The sequence below is a fragment of the Rhinatrema bivittatum genome, chromosome 2, assembly GCF_901001135.1.
Source record: "Rhinatrema bivittatum chromosome 2, aRhiBiv1.1, whole genome shotgun sequence".
Taxonomy (NCBI): Eukaryota; Metazoa; Chordata; class Amphibia; order Gymnophiona; family Rhinatrematidae; genus Rhinatrema; species Rhinatrema bivittatum.
In genome coordinates, this window is record NC_042616.1 from 296,790,739 (window position 1) to 296,808,129 (window position 17,391).

A 17,391-nucleotide genomic window follows, 5' to 3' on the forward strand; every position below is an offset into this window, starting at 1 on the left:
TGGTAGATATCTGGAATGCCTTCCCGGAAGAGATAGAGAAGACAAAAATGGCAATAGAATCAAAAAATGCATGGGATAAATACAGAGGATCTCTACTGGCAAAAGGGATTAACCTGCATGGAGTGTCAGTTATAGGAAAAAACCCAGCAGTGACATGACTGCAATATGTTTTCAAGACATGGAGAAATCTGCAGGGAGTGGTGGTTAAGCCCTAAAGAGCAGTGAAATAATTCTGCCTTGACCGGATAGTATACATCCCATAATATATATATATATATATATATATATATATATATATATATATATAAGGATTTGTGTTACTTTTCCAGACCAACAGGGTCATTTATCATTTTGCATTAGGGCAGCTAGATAGGAGTGCATCAAGCTAGGTAGAGAGTAAATTGTACAAATCAACTCTTCTTTTACCTTTCATTGTTCCAAATGACAGAAAATCTTCACAATTTTCAACTGTGCTGTTCGTACCTCTGACTGTGCATGTAAAACTCCCCCCGCCAAAGCCTACCCCCCCCCAAACCTCACCCTGAGTTACTAGTGCCCCCTCTTACAGTGGTATAAATAGTAACCTTATATGTGAATCAATCTCTCTCTCTCCATGATATTTACAGCATTTTGATGAATCTAGGGGCAAGTTTGTGGTGCTTACAATTTTTTCTTTTGCTTAGTCTTTTATTACTAGTTGTTCAGAAAAACATTTGCAATAATATGAAGAGATACATACATAACACAGGTTTCATCTGTACATATATAGAATAAGGCAACAAACTAGTTTATTTTACAAATGTAGGACAACAATTCAGGTTTCAGTAAATGTAGCATCCGTAAACAAGAGAGTCAAAAACAAAATATGCAATAGAAACATCTGATGAAACAAAATATAAAAATGCGTCAATCAAGAGAAAATAAGCCTCAAAGTCTAACCTAAAAACATTGTGCAGCAAAGACTAATTTATCATGCCTTTCAGAACATTTACCAGTATTCTGCATCAAAATTTCTGCTGTTCTTTGATAATTTTGTAATATACATCAAATAACTTCTCAATAAACTCTTTCTTTAGAATCTGTGCAGTCATTTTTATCCACTATCTAATTTTCATGAGGTTTTCACATGACAAAATCTGAAGTGGGGGAGGGCTTTGTCTGTGGAAGGAAAACGCAGGGGTGCAGTTTCGACAAGGCGAATGACTGGTGATGTATCTGCATACTTTTCAGCCCACACAAACCCATCCGTATTCCAACACAAAGAAATGGCATAATTTGGGTTTTGAAGAATGGGTTTGTCATACACATAAAAAGTACATGGGTACTTTAAGAGGACACATTTCAAATGTATACATTGCTGAAAAGTCAGCAGGTACTTTTTACCCCCTGAACTTGTATCGAGTTTCAAAGACAGAGCAGGCATACACTTTCACTTGGAAACTTCATTCAGGCACAAAATACCCAGAAACATTTCAATATCTCTTTTGTGCAAGTGTTTTTTATGTGAAATATAATGCACATAAGAGTTGAAAATGCAATCTTCCTCACTTGTTTTACTGTTAGTATTTGCGCTGCCTTTAACATTTGCCACTGACTGTGTTGCTATATATGGTTTCTCAATACAAGTTTTTTTTATTTTTATTTTTTGAGTGGGTCTTGGTGTTAGGGGAAATGCTTCTACTTTCTTCTGGCACATCTCCCCATCCCTCAGAGGCACTTGAATATGGATTAGAGAGGAAATTAATGTGAAAGATATAGTGGGATGGGTTGCCTCTTCTCTCTTCCACCTTTCTTTCCATTCTCTTCATGTGTTGAAGATCTATCTTTCAGGCATGACATAAAATCAGGGAGGATAACATTCTAACAACTGTGCATGGTGGCATAGACCAAAAGCTATGTAGTTTTACCACAGTATTTTATAACATGTACATATCATATGTGTGTGTATTATAACATACATGTATGTTTACCCTACAACATATGTGCTCCAAGCAGGCGTTAAGTGCTGAGTGCTAAATGTGCGTCCTAGATGGACTTTTTATTTTTGCATCTGGAGTGAATGCTAATAACCTTAATTACATGGATTTGCTTGTGATTAACGCTATTAGACTCACTCCGCATCAGAGGAGTGTTGAATAGGTACTAATCCCCTTATTGCATTAGGGGATTCATTAGTCATTACTGCCTATTTAACCAGCGTCCAACTGCCGGATATACAGTGGGCTCGGCTGATCGCACTGTATTGCATCAGCCCCTTATTTTTGTTTTATTTTGGGTAGTTTGAGCAACTGAATGATACTTTTTATCTCTATGATCTCTTTACACCTGCTATTGATTATGATGTTTTGTGTTTGTTTTCTGATGTGATTGTATAGTTTTATTAGTGTTAGGTAATTTTATTGTCTTGTGTGTCTTGTGTGTTTTATTGTCTTGTGTGTCTTGTGTGTTTTATTGTCTTGTGTGTTTTTAGTGTATATTTTAGTCATAGTTTTGTAGATATCTATTTGTTTTATGGCTGTTCAGAGTTTTAATTTGTATCTGGATTTTATAGGACCACCTTTCAGCAGTTTATTGGAAGAGAGGAATACAAATTGTTAACTTTAATATAATTCATCTCCGGTTACAAACTAACTGAGTCAGCTGATCTAAGGAATTTTAATAACAGGTTGGAGAAATCATTAGGCCTATGGAAAGGTTTAACCCTTCCTGAACTTATAATTAGGAATTCTTAGTATGGGGTACATGCACCCCATCTCAACTCCCTAAAAAATGATTGTCTAGAGTCTTAATATTGAGATTGTCCTCTCCCTGTTCCAGGAGGTGGTCCCCTTGGAGATCCAGGCAATGGTGCTCCTGGTCCAGGTGGTCGAGTCACTGCTATGCGTGGAGTTGGTGGTGCAAGTGTTGCTCCTTTTCCAGATGCAGTTGTGACAATATTTTTTTCATCCTTTTTTTCACTTTCTAGCAGCAGGAAATGCATGAAAATGAAGATAAAAAAAGAAAATAAATCAGGTACTGGACAATAAGAAGACATTTAGGAGGAATTTACAGACTGCTTTGGGACAAAATCCACAGGTATACATGTACTTTCCGATTAAAAATGTTGTGGGTGCAGAGTACCTATAGACCTTTGCACTTGCTTTTGAGTGGGTACAATGCTACAAAAAAGTAGTGCATGTAGGCCCTGAAAATATAATCTGTATCCATTATTTTTCAATTCCAACCAAAAATGCCCCCTGTAATGCCTCCCCCAAATGCCGCTGAAAGTAAGCACTTTGTGGAACAACGTGGATAGCGTTAGCTATTCTGAGGAAGAAGAACTAAAAATAAAGACGTATTGCTAAACCAAATCAATCATGTCATATAACACAGTAAATGATTGTTATAAACGGACCATCATACCACCCTAGCTTTATGAACAATATTTTGTTTTTGACAACCAAGTGGGTCTTATATAATCATCGGTCCAAGCATAAACAAAATATTTTTCTTCCAAAAATGCAATTTTAAGAATTTTAGTGCAAACATAGGAACATGCCATACTGGGTCAGACCAAGGGTCCATCAAGCCCAGCATCCTGTTTCCAACAGTGGCCAATCCAGGCCATAAGAACCTGGCAACTACCCAAAAACTAAGTCTAGTCCATGTTACTGTTGCTAGTAATAGCAGTGGCTATTTTCTAAGTCAACTTAATTAATAGCAGGTAATGGACTTCTTCTCCAAGAACTTATCCAATCCTTTTTTAAACACAGCTACACTAACTGCACTAACCACATCCTCTGGCAACAAATTCCAGAGTTTAATTGTGCGTTGAGTAAAAAAGAACTTTCTCCGATTAGTTTTAAATGTGCCCCATGCTAACTTCATGGAGTGCCCCCTAGTCTTTCTATTATCCGAAAGAGTAAATAACCGAGTCACATCTACCCATTCTAGATCTCTCATGATTTTAAACACCTCTATCATATCCCCCCTCAGCCGTCTCTTCTCCAAGCTGAAAAGTCCTAACCTCTTTAGTCTTTCCTCATAGGGGAGTTGTTCCATTCCCCTTATCATTTAATAAAGTGTACTTCCCCTCTGTTTTTCTTGTTTTGGTGTGCTTGAGAGGTTGTCCAGAGTCTTAAAAAGTTACCACATAAATCCCTCCGGGGAACCCTATATAACTTATGCTTGTTTAAGCCTTTTTGAAAATTCTGTTTATAGCCTCTGAAGCAGCGACAGCAAAACATGATATTGTGTTGGGCTTGGGTTTGGGCTTGACCACAATGCTGGATAAAAAGATAAAACAAGAAAAACAGAGGGGAAGTACACTTTATTAAAAGTTTGAACTAAAATTCTTAAAACTGCATTTTTTGAAGAAAAATATTTTGTTTATGCTTGGACCGATGATTATATAAGACCCACTTGGTTGTCAAGAACACAAATATTGTTCATAAACCTAGGGTGGTATGATGGTCCGTTTATAACAATCATTTACTGTGTTATATGACATGATTGATTTGGTTTAGCAATACGTCTTTATTTTTGGAATGTTTTTATTTTCAGCACTTCTTGGACTTTTTTTTGTTTGTGAGGAAGAGAACTGTCAGACTGCTCACTTATGCATGTAAACTGCTATTTTCCCACACAAATGGCTTTGAAAATTGCCACCAGTAAAAGTAAACTAACTGAAACAGAGGTAATAGTAAAAAACAGAATTTCAGGTCTTCCTATAATATTATTAATTTAATGTGTTCTGTTAAAGTAATGGATAACAGTAGTTAGACCAGTGAGTTCTAAATCTGTCCTGGGAAACAGCAGACCACTGAGGTAGATCACTAGATTCACAGTTATAAACATTTGATTTGGGTAGTGAGATGTCATTTTTAGAGATGTGAATCGTGTCATCGATCATCTTAACAATCGATTTCGGCTGGGAGGGAGAGGGAATCGTATTGTCGCCGTTTGGGTTTTTAAAATATCGTGAAAATCGTTAAAATCGTGAACCGGCACACTAAAACACCCTAAAACCCACCCCGACCCTTTAAAATAAATCCCCCACCCTCCCGAACCCCCCCAAAATGCCTTAAATTACCTGGGGGTCTAGCGGGGGTCCGGAACGACCTCCTGCAATCGAATCGTGTTGTCTTCGGCCGGCGCCATTTAGCGCCGCCATTTTGCAAAATGGCGGCACAAAATGGCGCCGGCCGTAGACAACACGATTCGACTGCAGGAGGTCGTTCCGGACCCCCGCTGGACTTTTGGCAAGTCTTGTGGGGGTCAGGAGGCCCCCCAAGCTGGCCAAAAGTCCCTGGGGGTCCAGCGGGGGTCCGGGAGCGATCTCCTGCCGCAAATCGTTTTTCCGTACGGAAAATGGCGCCGGCAGGAGATCGACTGCAGGAGGTCGTTCCGGACCTCCACTGGACTCGCGGCAGCAGATTGCTCCCGGACCCCCAGGGACTTTTGGCCAGCTTGGGGGGGGCCTCCTGACCCCCACAAGACTTGCCAAAAGTCCAGCGGAGGTCCGGAACGACCTCCTGCAGTCGATCTCCTGCCGGTGCCATTTTCCGTATGGAAAAATGATTCGCGGCAGGAGATCGCTCCCGGACCCCCGCTGGACCCCCAGGGACTTTTGGCCAGCTTGGGGGGGGGCCTCCTGACCTCCACAAGACTTGACAAAAGTCCAGCGGGGGTCCGGAATGACCTCCTGCAGTCGAATCGTGTTGTCTATGGCCGGCGCCATTTTGCGCCGCCATTTTGCAAAATGGTGGCGCAAAATGGCGCCGGCTGAAGGCAACACGATTCGATTGCAGGAGGTCGTTCCGGACCCCCGCTGGACCCCCAGGTAATTTAAGGCATTTTGGGGGGGTTCGGGAGGGTGGGGGATTTATTTTAAAGGGTCGGGGTGGGTTTTAGGGTGTTTTAGTGTGCCGGTTTTCCCGCCCTCCCCCTTCCCCTCCCCCTTCCCCCGATTTATGATTTTTTGACGATAAATCGGGGGAATTGGTATTGTATCGTGGCTCTAACGATTTTTGACGATTTAAAATATATCAGACGATATTTTAAATCGTCAAAAAACGATTCACATCCCTAGTCATTTTTATTTGATCTGGCCACAGAACATTGATAGTAGTTAAAGCTCTGACAATAATTTCATTGCCACCGCTCAGTACATTAAAGGAATATAAAGCTGCAAACGCTGCCCACCAGAACAGAAAAGACACATGAAATGCCTTGTCCCCCATTTTCTCCAATAACTGTAAATGAAAGCATTATAGTACAGTCCTTATTTAATTTTGATATTCAGTAACTGTAGAAGCCACTTTCCACATGGTTTTTCACTGCGGAATGAATAGCCTTCAACTGGTACGGAATGCATTTCAAACTGGTTTGACACTGGTTTTGTGTGAAAGTTAAATAAAGCCTGTACGGTATCATTATCTGTTCCATAATTCCCTAAAGTGGATGCCATGTTAGTCCACTTGAATGCGTAGAAATAAATGTAAATAAATATAAACAAAAATATATATACATGCTGTGCAGCTCCTCCCCTCAGGGTTGCCCTCTGGAGTACCACCTGATTGCTCAAGCCTCATGCTCCCCGCTCTGCGATCTGTCTGGCACTCCTCCCCTCGGGGTCCCTATTCAGGTATTACCTGCAGTCTACTCTCCACGGGGGTGTTCTCCTGGTACTACGGGACCTCTCCATTGCCTTACCCAGAGCTCTCCACTGCCTCTGACCTCGCCTCCCGACAGTGCAGACCTGTAGGGGTCCTTCCCACAGATAGTAACAACTTGCATCACAGGCCAAGGGCCCACATACCCACAAATATTAAAAGGCCCAGATGTGCCTAGACTGAGGATGTTTTCCCTCCGCTTTCAATGGGGTAGTGATGACCACTCCTCTTAGTTCTCCAGCTAGAAGAGTTGGCTAATGTTTTGAGAAATGAGGAGTATGTTATTTGTGGTCTCCGTTTTGGAGGGCTTCTCTGTTGCTATTTTGCAGGTAATGTCAAGTATGTTCTATGTTATTAAATGTGGCCTTTAATGGCTCAAGAGTTGATAGCTTGTCCATATCACAGCTTCCACTATGGGTCTTGATCTCCCCCAAGTAGTCAACTCAGAAAATTACATCTGCATTTCCTAATATGTAATAGTGTGTGTACCTTATTGTAATTGTGCCTACAGAGGGTAGGCATAAGGAAAAAGAAATCTGACTCAGTCTCACTGACCCATATTTTTTTTTTCTTTTCTGTGGCAGAGGAAATATGTCAGGGGGACTTCATTCCCTTACCATTAATGTTTCCCTTTTTCATCTCTAGGGAGAATTTTTGGCACTTTTTGGACCAACCCTAATTTTTTTTCCCTACCTTGGTTGCTGGGATCTGTCTGGCTTCCGCTATATAACCTGCGTTCAGCATGTGCTGTGTGTGGTTGGTTGTAGCTTTTGGAAAGAGAGGAGTGCTGCATTTTTGGTGGATCCCAGTAGGCCTCACAACCTGCAGAATTAGGGAAACAAGGACTGTGTACTTGCTAGTGCCCTCACAGACCTAGAGGGACCTTTTCCTTGAATGAGAAAAGAAGAGTTTTGAGTTGTTTGAGAGCGTTGGTTTCTTTTCTTGACCTGCTCCAACCTCTAGAGGGTAATCACCCCTGCCTGAAGGGAATGGGATAGGGTGCAACTTTGCCCTGTATCCTGCTTAAATGGAGACTGTAGTTACCAGCTGTAAGAACTGATTTGGAGAAGTCTCTTTTTTTTTCCGTTTTGAAGGGAAGAAGGCTTTTTACTACCACTTCCTACCTAATTTATAAGGAGATATTTTTTTCTACTTTCCTGTCACCAGGAAGGGACATCAACTCAGATGTTTAGACAGTGAAAGCACTAAGGGACTTGAAGTTTTGTTAATATTGTACCCAGAGACTGAAAGATTTTTTTTTTGTCATTTTTTTTATTCTGATAAAGTTTTCCTGAGTTACAGTAAAGTTTTATTTGAACACCACTTCAACTGTCTAGCTTGCTATATCTGAATTCAGGAACAGGCCTACTGATATGTACAGTTGTGAGTGCCATTGTGAGAAAGATCAAGTGGAGCTTGGACTGAAGAGACTGTGTAGTGATCCCCAACCTCATGCACTTAGGGTCCTGGAGGTTTGTCCTCCTCCCCACTGATAGAGCCCCAGCATCACAGGGCCTGAGCCACAGTTTTATAAAAAGGCAGGAAGAATTAGAGGTCTGGGAAGATAAGATTGGCCCTGGAACTGCGAGTGGCCCCCCTACATTCTGGATATCAACTGAAGTGGAGATTACATGCATAAATATAAGGTGATACGTTTTTATTGCACTCACTAAATACATTGCTTGACTAGGTTTTGAAAGCTCATACTCTCTTCTTCAAGTCAGAATTCAAATGAGCAAAACATGACAATTACCAGATCATACAAAACAGTATGGCTACCGTAAGTGAATCCTAAAAGGTATTCCAATGATAGGGAGAAGGGGAAGGGGTGAGGGGTTCAGTGGGTGATCAGAAGACGACAGGCAGTATAATTCTCTAGCGAAGCATCTTTTTGTACCTCTTTGAGTAGCCTTGAGATTGATGCCATTTCTCACATTCGGGGGAAGCAGGTCCTCTAATTCTTTCATGACAGAACTGACCTCCCCGGTATTGTTCCTTTTGTTTTTCTCCTCTTCCCGTTGCTGCGCAAAGTAAATTTATATGCAATGCATTAAAAGAAACTCTCAGCTGTAAAACAGGGTTCTTGGCCTTTTACTTATAACCAGTTCTGTTGTAACAAGCATTGATTGTGGCAGATGGAATTCTTCCCCAAAATAGTTATCTGCAATAATTGTTTCAGCAATAAAATGATGCTATTACTAATATTCTTTATAAAAATTGCAATTTTTTGACACCTGGACCATTAGTCAGGAAGAGGAACCATTGTAATAGGACTTTTTAGTTCATTTTGTGTGATAGAAAGATGTTAAAAGGTCAGTACTGTAAAGGGTTTGTCTGGGTAACTTTTACATTTCCCAGACAAAACCCGAGATTTCAATTTCCTGACCTGCCAACCAGGAACAATTTGCCTGGTAAGTTTTTATCCGGATAAATTATACCCAGATAAAAAGAGGAAGGGCAGGATACATTCTGGGGCCAGGACCTATATTTATCTCAATATTACACATATTTAGTGCTAGCTGGTTACATTTGCATCGGTATGTATGATTGGGTAAATCACTGTCTTAAAGTTACCTGGGTCATTTTAGGTGGGTATATTCAGCGGAAGACTTACCTGGGGAAAGTTTATCTGGGCAACTTTTGCTTGCTGCACTGCTCAATATGGACTTTATAGAAATAATGATGTAATGATTATTTATGTCAACACTGATCTAAAAGGGACATTCTCAGCACTAACAAGCACACTTTTATCCCAGCGAAAACAGTAAACGTTTAACACTTTGCAGTGTAATGGATTATAAATTATCAGTAGTTGCTGTTATTTAAATTAAACACTCGTCCTCTTTCTTCCCCTTCTATAGTTTTGCATTCATTATAAACGGGACCTGAATCAAAAAAATTGGTTCTAACTTCTTACTTCTGATTTCAAATCAGCAAATTTGAATTACCTATTTCTAGCCTGTTGAAGAGCGTGGGTTTGCACTAACATATATTTGAATTCTTAGCATAAAATACAAATAATTACATTATTCTTAAGATTTGCTCTGAGCAATGATTTTATTATCCACAAGGATTTCATGGTCCTTTTCATGGATAAGGACTCCCAATACAGAATCCAGCATTGTGTACCTATAGTTGGGATTATTTTTCCCTGCATGCATCAGTTTGCACTTTTCCACATTACATTTCATCTGCTATTCTGTTTCCCAATCTCTTACTCTTACAAGGTCCCTCTGCAGTACCTCACAATCTGCTGCTTGAATAATTTCATGACTTCTCCAATTGTAATCACCTCACGTGTTGTTCCCTTTTCCAAGTCATTTGTGAATATGTTAAACAGCACAGGTCCCTCTACTGATCCCTTATGACCTTTCTCCATTTATAAAATTGACCATTTAGTTATACTCACTATTTCCCTTGGCTTTTACATTTCCTGAGAAGTCTCTCATGAGGGACTTTGTCAAATGCCTTGTGAAAATTCAAATACACTATATCACCCGGCTCACCTTTAGCCACATGTTTTTTACATCTTCAAAAAAATCTAAGAGATTGGCAAGGTAAGACTTCCTTTTGCTAAAACCATGTTGACTCTTTCCCATTAAACCATGTCTCTATATATGGCCACTGATTTTATATTTAAGGGGGGCTTGTACCATTTTACATGGCACCGACATCAGCGTAAGCCCACGTTAAAAATGAATATAAATCATTTGCACATATGCCAGCTACTTATGCGTGAGGTTACAAAACTACTTCCATAAAGCCAACATGTTTCATGAAAAGAGTGATTTTGGATCATGACAAGCCTTTTTAAATGAAAATGTAACCTTGAGAGTGCAGTAGAGAAGTGAGAGAGGGAGGATCCAAAAGGGACATTGTGATATGTCAGTTATTAACAATGCCCAAGACAGACATTAAAAATGGTAAGGAATTTCTAGAACAAGAGGCCCAGAGGAGCAGCACAAGGAAATATTTCCTGAAAAGGTGTTGGGTACATGAAACAGCCTCCCAGGGTACGCGGGGAAGAGTTCAAAATAGTAACAGAATCCAAGGAAGCATGAAATAAACCCACAAGAAGCATAGATATAAGGATATGAGGGGGAAAGTCGGATATCGGGCAGGCTCTGTGATATTCCATCCAGCATGGATTGACTAGAAAGGCCTGGGTGCTCCTTTATCTGTCATCTAAGGATATGAGGGGGAAAGTCGGATATCGGGCAGGCTCTGTGATCTTCCATCCAGCATGGATTGTGACTAGAAAGGCCTGGGTGCTCCTTTATCTGTCATCTAAGGATATGAGGGGGAAAGTCAGATACCGGGCAGGCTCTGTGATCTTCCATCCAGCATGGATTGTGACTAGAAAGGCCTGGGTGCTCCTTTATCTGTCATCGCTTTCTCTGTTTCTCTGGAACACTAAGGTTTGAACGTACCATCTTCATTTTCTTCTTCAGATCCAAATTTGCTTGTTCAAATGCTTTGGAAACAGCATTCAGATAGTAGATAGCCAGGCTGCAAAATATGATAATGTGTTGCATCGTCAAGCCAAAAGGTATGGAGGAATAGTGTTTTAATTTGTATAGCAACTGAGACATTATCAGTTAAAGGCAGTTACCTTCTCCTCCCCCCCCCCCCCCCTCCATCATGTAACTCCTTAGATTGCAAGGATATTGCCTTCATAGGTATCAGAATACAGCACTTGAATTAAAATCACATAATCCAACTCATTAATCAGTTATCAGGTTGTGAGGCATGCATATGAAATCAATGAGACACACTTTCAGGATTCTTTTAATGAGTAGCTATTTGAAGAATCTCTGCCTAGACATTTCAAAGCGCTGTTAACTGCTGAATGTGTAAGGTCGAGTGAAAACAGAAACAGAATAGTTGAGTAGCATTCATTATTATCTTTCTTATCATCTTATATAAGAATCCTTTAAGCTTGTTACAAAACCTAATATACTAATATTGAACGTTTATGAATTTTCTAGTCACCAGCTTGCCGTTGGTGATCAAAAAACACAAAACTGGCAAGTGATTTTTTTGGCCCATTGCTGTTCTAGCATGAGCAATTGTGGCATAGATGAAAAAGCAGGTTGTCCTTCTCTCAAGTGCTGCTGCTCCTGTCTTCTCCAGGGAGCTAAATTGCTCTCTTAGCCACAGAAAGTCATGCTTAACCTTTATATTGAAAGAGAATAAAAATAGTGGAGGTAGATCATGATGGTTCTCTGATGATACCTGAATGGGAATTAGTAAGGAAAGCATTCTTAGTGATGGGTAAATGGCAAGCAGCTTAAAAATGTGAAAGTATTAAGTACACTGTAGAAAGTAGTAGTGCTCTGGAAACAAATACTAGCAGCAGTGAAACATTTATCTTTAAATATGTTTTATTATGGACATTAAGCTACTTACACCATGAGCAGAATTGCAGATATGATCAGACCTGGATTTGCCACAGATGCAAGAATTGAACCCATGAAAGGTGGAAAATCATTTTGGATCGTCTCCTGAAGGACATCAAACATTCTGTGCTTCCCACTAGGAACCCAAAAAATTAATTAATGATCTTAAGCAGTATGGACTAAATTTTCAAAAAGCTAGAGTTGGTTCCCTAAGTCTGATGTTAGGAACTTAAATTTAGCTACATTAATTTTTGAAAGCTTTCAAAAACTAGTAGGTAACTAAGGGGGTCATTTTCAAAAGCGATCGCATGCGAAAAGGGGCAATGGCCGCTCTGTGGAGGCCTCTGTCCCCATCCCGCCCCACCCCCGGACCTCCCTGCCCCACCCCTTTAGTAAAGCCCCGGGACTTACACGCGTCCCGGGGCTTTATGTGCACTGCCGGGCCTTTTTAAAATAGGCCCAGCGCGCGTAAGACCAGTTATGCACGTAACCTTTTTAAAATCCGGCCCAAAATGATTAAAAATAGTCCCAATTCAGAAGAAAGATGTTTGGAAAAACAGTTAGGATGATCAAAAAAGGAACCGAAAAACTCCTCACAATATCCAACATGGGCACTGTTTTGGCAAACACTTTCATCAGTTAACTATTCTTAAAAAAAAACTCCATCTTCTTCATAGGGCTCCAAAACTTCAATCGAAAAGAAAAACTCTTTCAACAGGGTTTAGCACAGTTTTTTAAGTGTATGTATTTAAAACATAATGTAAAGTACAATGCTAATCATCTAATATATGGATAGTTTTTGTACATGTTTTAAGTTTTGTACAATATTTAATTATTCTAATAAAGCATTGATGTAGTTGACTTATTAGTCTTTAAGATTGTATATTAGTGCTCCTTTACCTTAGGGTTATTGCATTTTTAAAATGTAGACAACTGATGATGTTTGCCAAACCATCATTTCGTTTTTAAAGCATATGTTAAATAGCACAACGTGTGCTAATATGTAAATGTCACATTAGTTAGGTTTCTATCACACATGCTAGCTATAGAGAGAGTGCATCAAGCTTGGTAGACAGTACATTGTACAAATCAACTCCTCTTTTACCTTTCATCGCTCCAAATGACAGAAAACCTTCAGTGATATCAACTTTGCTGTTCATACCTCTGACTGTGTATGTAAAACTGCCCCCAAAATTACCCTACCCCCCAAACCTCACCCTGAGTTAAAGGTTCCCCTCTTATAGTGATATAAAAAGTAAATTTACATATTGGCCTCTCTCTCTTGCCCACTCCGCAGTGGATCATGGATTGCAGAGAAATTAGCCTAACCATACCCCCCTTTTTGGTGAAACTTTTTTTCCAGTATCATGACTCTTTTTCCAAACTGAATTGGGACTGTTGTGCATTTTCTGGACATGCAATAAAAAGAGTTTTAACAAATAAATAATTACAGTGTTGGCAAAAAGATCTTCCTACAATACACAGCAATCATGGTAGCATAACAGTATAGGTTTTCACACGTTTGTCTTAATGCTTGTAGCATATTGGAAAAGTTCTACAATAAGAATGTAAAATGGTACAGTCCATATCTCCCTGCAGTTTTCTGTATAAATAGTGTGGCTCAGTCACTGCATGAGGGATTTTAGAAAGTGGACAAGCACAGTGAGTTCCTCCTGAGAGCTGCTGAGTGTTTCTCTGTCAGCACACACAAATAAATCCGAAACTGTTAGGAATGACTTTCTGTGTGATCCAGATATGCATTCTGAAGCGAGGCAGAAAGGGAAGCAAATAAGCAACTGTACCTGAATGGCCCACAATCAAAAGAAGGTGGGAGGGACATTATAGTGTAGACCACAGGCAGCAGACTTAGAAAGAGAATCAGCAGTAGCAGTCCCATATAAAAATTATTTGATTTAGATGCTTTAAAGACACGTTCATGGGGGACATTGGTGCACATAACGGCCCAGCACTGAAAGTACATGGATGTCAGTAAACGCAGCACATTTATACCAATTAACCCGGGTGCATAAAAGGATCCCATCCTAAAATTAAGGAGAAACAAGACAATTAAATCACAGAACTGCTGGAGTGGGGGTGGGCTGTTTACATCTGTTTCATAGAATCATGGGAAACCAATTTATAAAGCAATAACATAATGTACAAACTTAGCAAAATTTGCACCACCTTGTGTGCATCTGTAAGCAATCTGAAGGTGGATCCCTGAAAAGTAATTGAGTTGCTCGTAGACTCCCACAAATGCCAGTGAGACACTGAACTTTACAAACTGCACGCTTCCGAAGGGGAAAAGAATGTCTGTCTGCCCAGACAAACTGATGCCTCCTTCTTGGATGACTAACCTGATGAGAATGCACTGGCCTTTAACATCCTCCTTTTAAAGCATCCCTTTGAAGCTTTTGTTTTGCTTTCCATGGAAACTGCAGCTAGTAGGAAATGAATTCTTTACCGTATGCTCTACCAGCATTAGCTAGTTTCCAGGTGACAAAAATATTTCTATAAGGGCTAGAAATGCATAGATAATTGACACTCCAAGACACAATTAATTCAACATTCTGAAAACCACTGCCGATGATTTATGGCTATTTTGATAGTAGAAAAAAGGCATTACGCGTTCTGCATCCCTGAGATCACTGTTTTTCTTCTTTATTTATTTATTTATTTTTTTGCTAATGTAGCTGGAAAGGCATACTTCTGGCACATATACTTTACTATGAGCTACTACCTTGTTATCATAGTTCATTGCTTGCTAACATAAATGCCTGCGCTGCTCACGCTCAACGGTTTGCAGGGCTATACCTCAAACATGACAGGCATACAGGAGAGCCAGACCTGCACTCACGGCATTTTTATATACTGTATAACCAAATGGCTGCCCATTAGACAGCTACTGCATGAAGTAATAATGGTTCAGCATGCAATAAACTAAACTGGTTGATGCAGAGGAAGTTCATGTGAAAGAATTATTCATTTTGTTAGAATCTGGAAATAAATAAAACATATTCAGTTTTACTTTGCTCTCATTTACCAACTTACAGATTCATTTATAACTTGTGATACTATAGAGTAGCCTACTAGTTATAGCAACAGAGTACAAACCAGGGATAACAGGGTTCAAATCCCACTGATGCTCTTCATGACCTTGGCTGAGTCACTTTGCGCTCCCTTGCCTCAGGTACAATCTAAGGGCCTGATTTTATAAACATTTTTTGATAGACTCAGAATGAGAGAAAAGCCTTGGTACATAAGGCTCTTAAAATTGTAAGTCCTCTGGGGATAGGGAAATACCTACAGTACCTGAATGCAATTTGCTTTGAAGTGTCACAGAAGGTGGAATATAAAAAAAAATTAGAATTAATTATGTCTTCTGAAAAGCAAATGAGTCAACAAAGTATAACATGGAAGAAAAATGTTCACCAAGGGTGCTGTATGTTTTAGTGTTCTGAATGTGAGCATAATACTCCTTCTCCTTCAGTCCCCTTTCTTTGTCTCAGGGCTCCTCCTCTTCCTCTCTTGGCCCCCATCCAGACAATGATACTCCTAATCTTCCTCATCATACCCCATCCATGCCAATGACCCTCCACTCTCGTCATCAACACTTTCCAGGGATGATGCTCCTAACCCACTCTTCCCCTTGTGATGCCCTTCCCACCTCCTGCTCCTCAATAATAATAACCCTCCTTCTTGTTCTTATTTATTTGTTTATTTATTTTGGCATTTTATATACTGTCATTCCAAAAGAGGATCACAATGGTTTACAATATCAGCATTCATATTCTTGGTCTACAATCACATATTGTGTGTCAACATTCTCATTCTAGGTCAATGCCACAGCAAATACATATTCTAATTCATATTCATACATATTCTAAGGTATCACAATAGCTACTATATAATCTAGTTCATATTCATACATTTTCTAAGTTAACACAAAAGTAGATACAAATTCTAATTCTACTAACAATACACTTTATATCGTTCATTACTTACTGAACATAAGAACATGCCATACTGGGTCAGACCAAGGGTCCATCAAGCCCAGCATCCTGTTTCCAACAGTGGCCAATCCAGGCCAAAAGTACCTGGCAAGTACCCAGTCTATTCCATGCTACTGTTGCTAGTAATAGCAGCGGCTATTTTCTAAGTCAACTTAATTAATAGCAAGTAATGGACTTCTCCTCCAAGAACTTATCCAATCCTTTTTTAAACACAGCTACACTAACTGCACTAACCACATCCTCTGGCAACAAATTCCAGAGTTTAATTGTGCGTTGAGTGAAAAAGAACTTTCTCCGATTAGTTTTAAATGTGCCAGATGCTAACTTCATGGAGTGCTCCCTAGTCTTTCTATTATCCGAAAGCATAAATAATCGATTCACATCTACCCGTTCTAGACCTCTCATGATTTTAAACACCTCTATCATATCCCCCCTCACTCCATTAATATTATCTCTGGTACTGATGTTGAAGTTATCAGTATATTGGTATTTTACGTTAAGTCGTATGCATTTCTAAAGAGCCGTGTTTTCAGTTCACGCTTGAAACTCACTCTTTCTGTTATCTGACATAACTCTGGAAGTGAGTTCCACAACTTGGGGCCTGCTATGGAAAACATTTGGTCTCTTATTTGCGTTAGGTGTGTGCTCTGAGTAGAAGGTTCCCTTAGAAGTCCTTTGTTTTGTGATCTTAGGTCTCACTGCGGTGTGTACTGTTGAAATGCCACTCCTAATAAACATGGGTAATTATTGTTGATGATATTGAAAATTAGAGTTAATACTTTATAATTAATTGTTTTTCCTTTTCCACCCCTTCCTGATCCTCCTCAATTTTTCCCCTCTTGTAAGATTTTAACTCATCCTCACCCTCACTGGTGACACTTCCCTACACTTCCACCTTCAGGTTCCTAAATTTTGCCATCTCTGATGGTGAGGAGAAAAAGGCCCATTATCACTGGGTGGGGAATGGTTTCATCAGGGAAGACAGCAAGACAAGGAGGTGGAGGAGTTACTGCGGGAGGGGGTAGCATGAGGAGGTTAAGTTTTCTTGGGGAAAAGTGGGAGGGGAAGGCATTTGAGACATCAATTAGAAAAGTTAGGAGGTGGTGGAGTAACAAGGGAGATGAGTCATGGGGGAATTGGGAGAATTGGAACCTATTAGGGATGTGAATCATGTGATCGATCGTCTTAACGATCGATTTTGGCTGAGGGGGGGGGGGGGGGGAATCTGATCGTCTTAGTTTTTAGGTTAAAAAATCATTTTATCGGGGGAGGGGGGAGGGCGGGAAAACCGGCACACCAAAACAACCCTAAAACCCACCCTGACCC

At 40.0% G+C, this 17,391-nt stretch overlaps 1 protein-coding gene across 1 annotated transcript in view; it reads right to left on the reverse strand.

Annotated features, from left to right (window-relative positions):
• Positions 1 to 2,021: 2,021 nt before the first annotated feature.
• LOC115083276 (transmembrane channel-like protein 2) overlaps positions 2,022 to 17,391 on the reverse strand; it is a 103,430-nt gene continuing 88,060 nt past the window's right edge. Inside the window, exons 15-19 of the mRNA XM_029587085.1 lie at positions 13,855 to 14,094; positions 12,063 to 12,188; positions 11,084 to 11,162; positions 8,551 to 8,674; positions 2,022 to 2,961 (exon numbers count right to left, since the gene is read on the reverse strand). Of these exons, the coding sequence (XP_029442945.1) occupies positions 2,786 to 2,961; positions 8,551 to 8,674; positions 11,084 to 11,162; positions 12,063 to 12,188; positions 13,855 to 14,094 (745 nt within the window). The 3' untranslated portion in view covers positions 2,022 to 2,785. The remainder of the gene's footprint in view (positions 2,962 to 8,550; positions 8,675 to 11,083; positions 11,163 to 12,062; positions 12,189 to 13,854; positions 14,095 to 17,391) is intronic.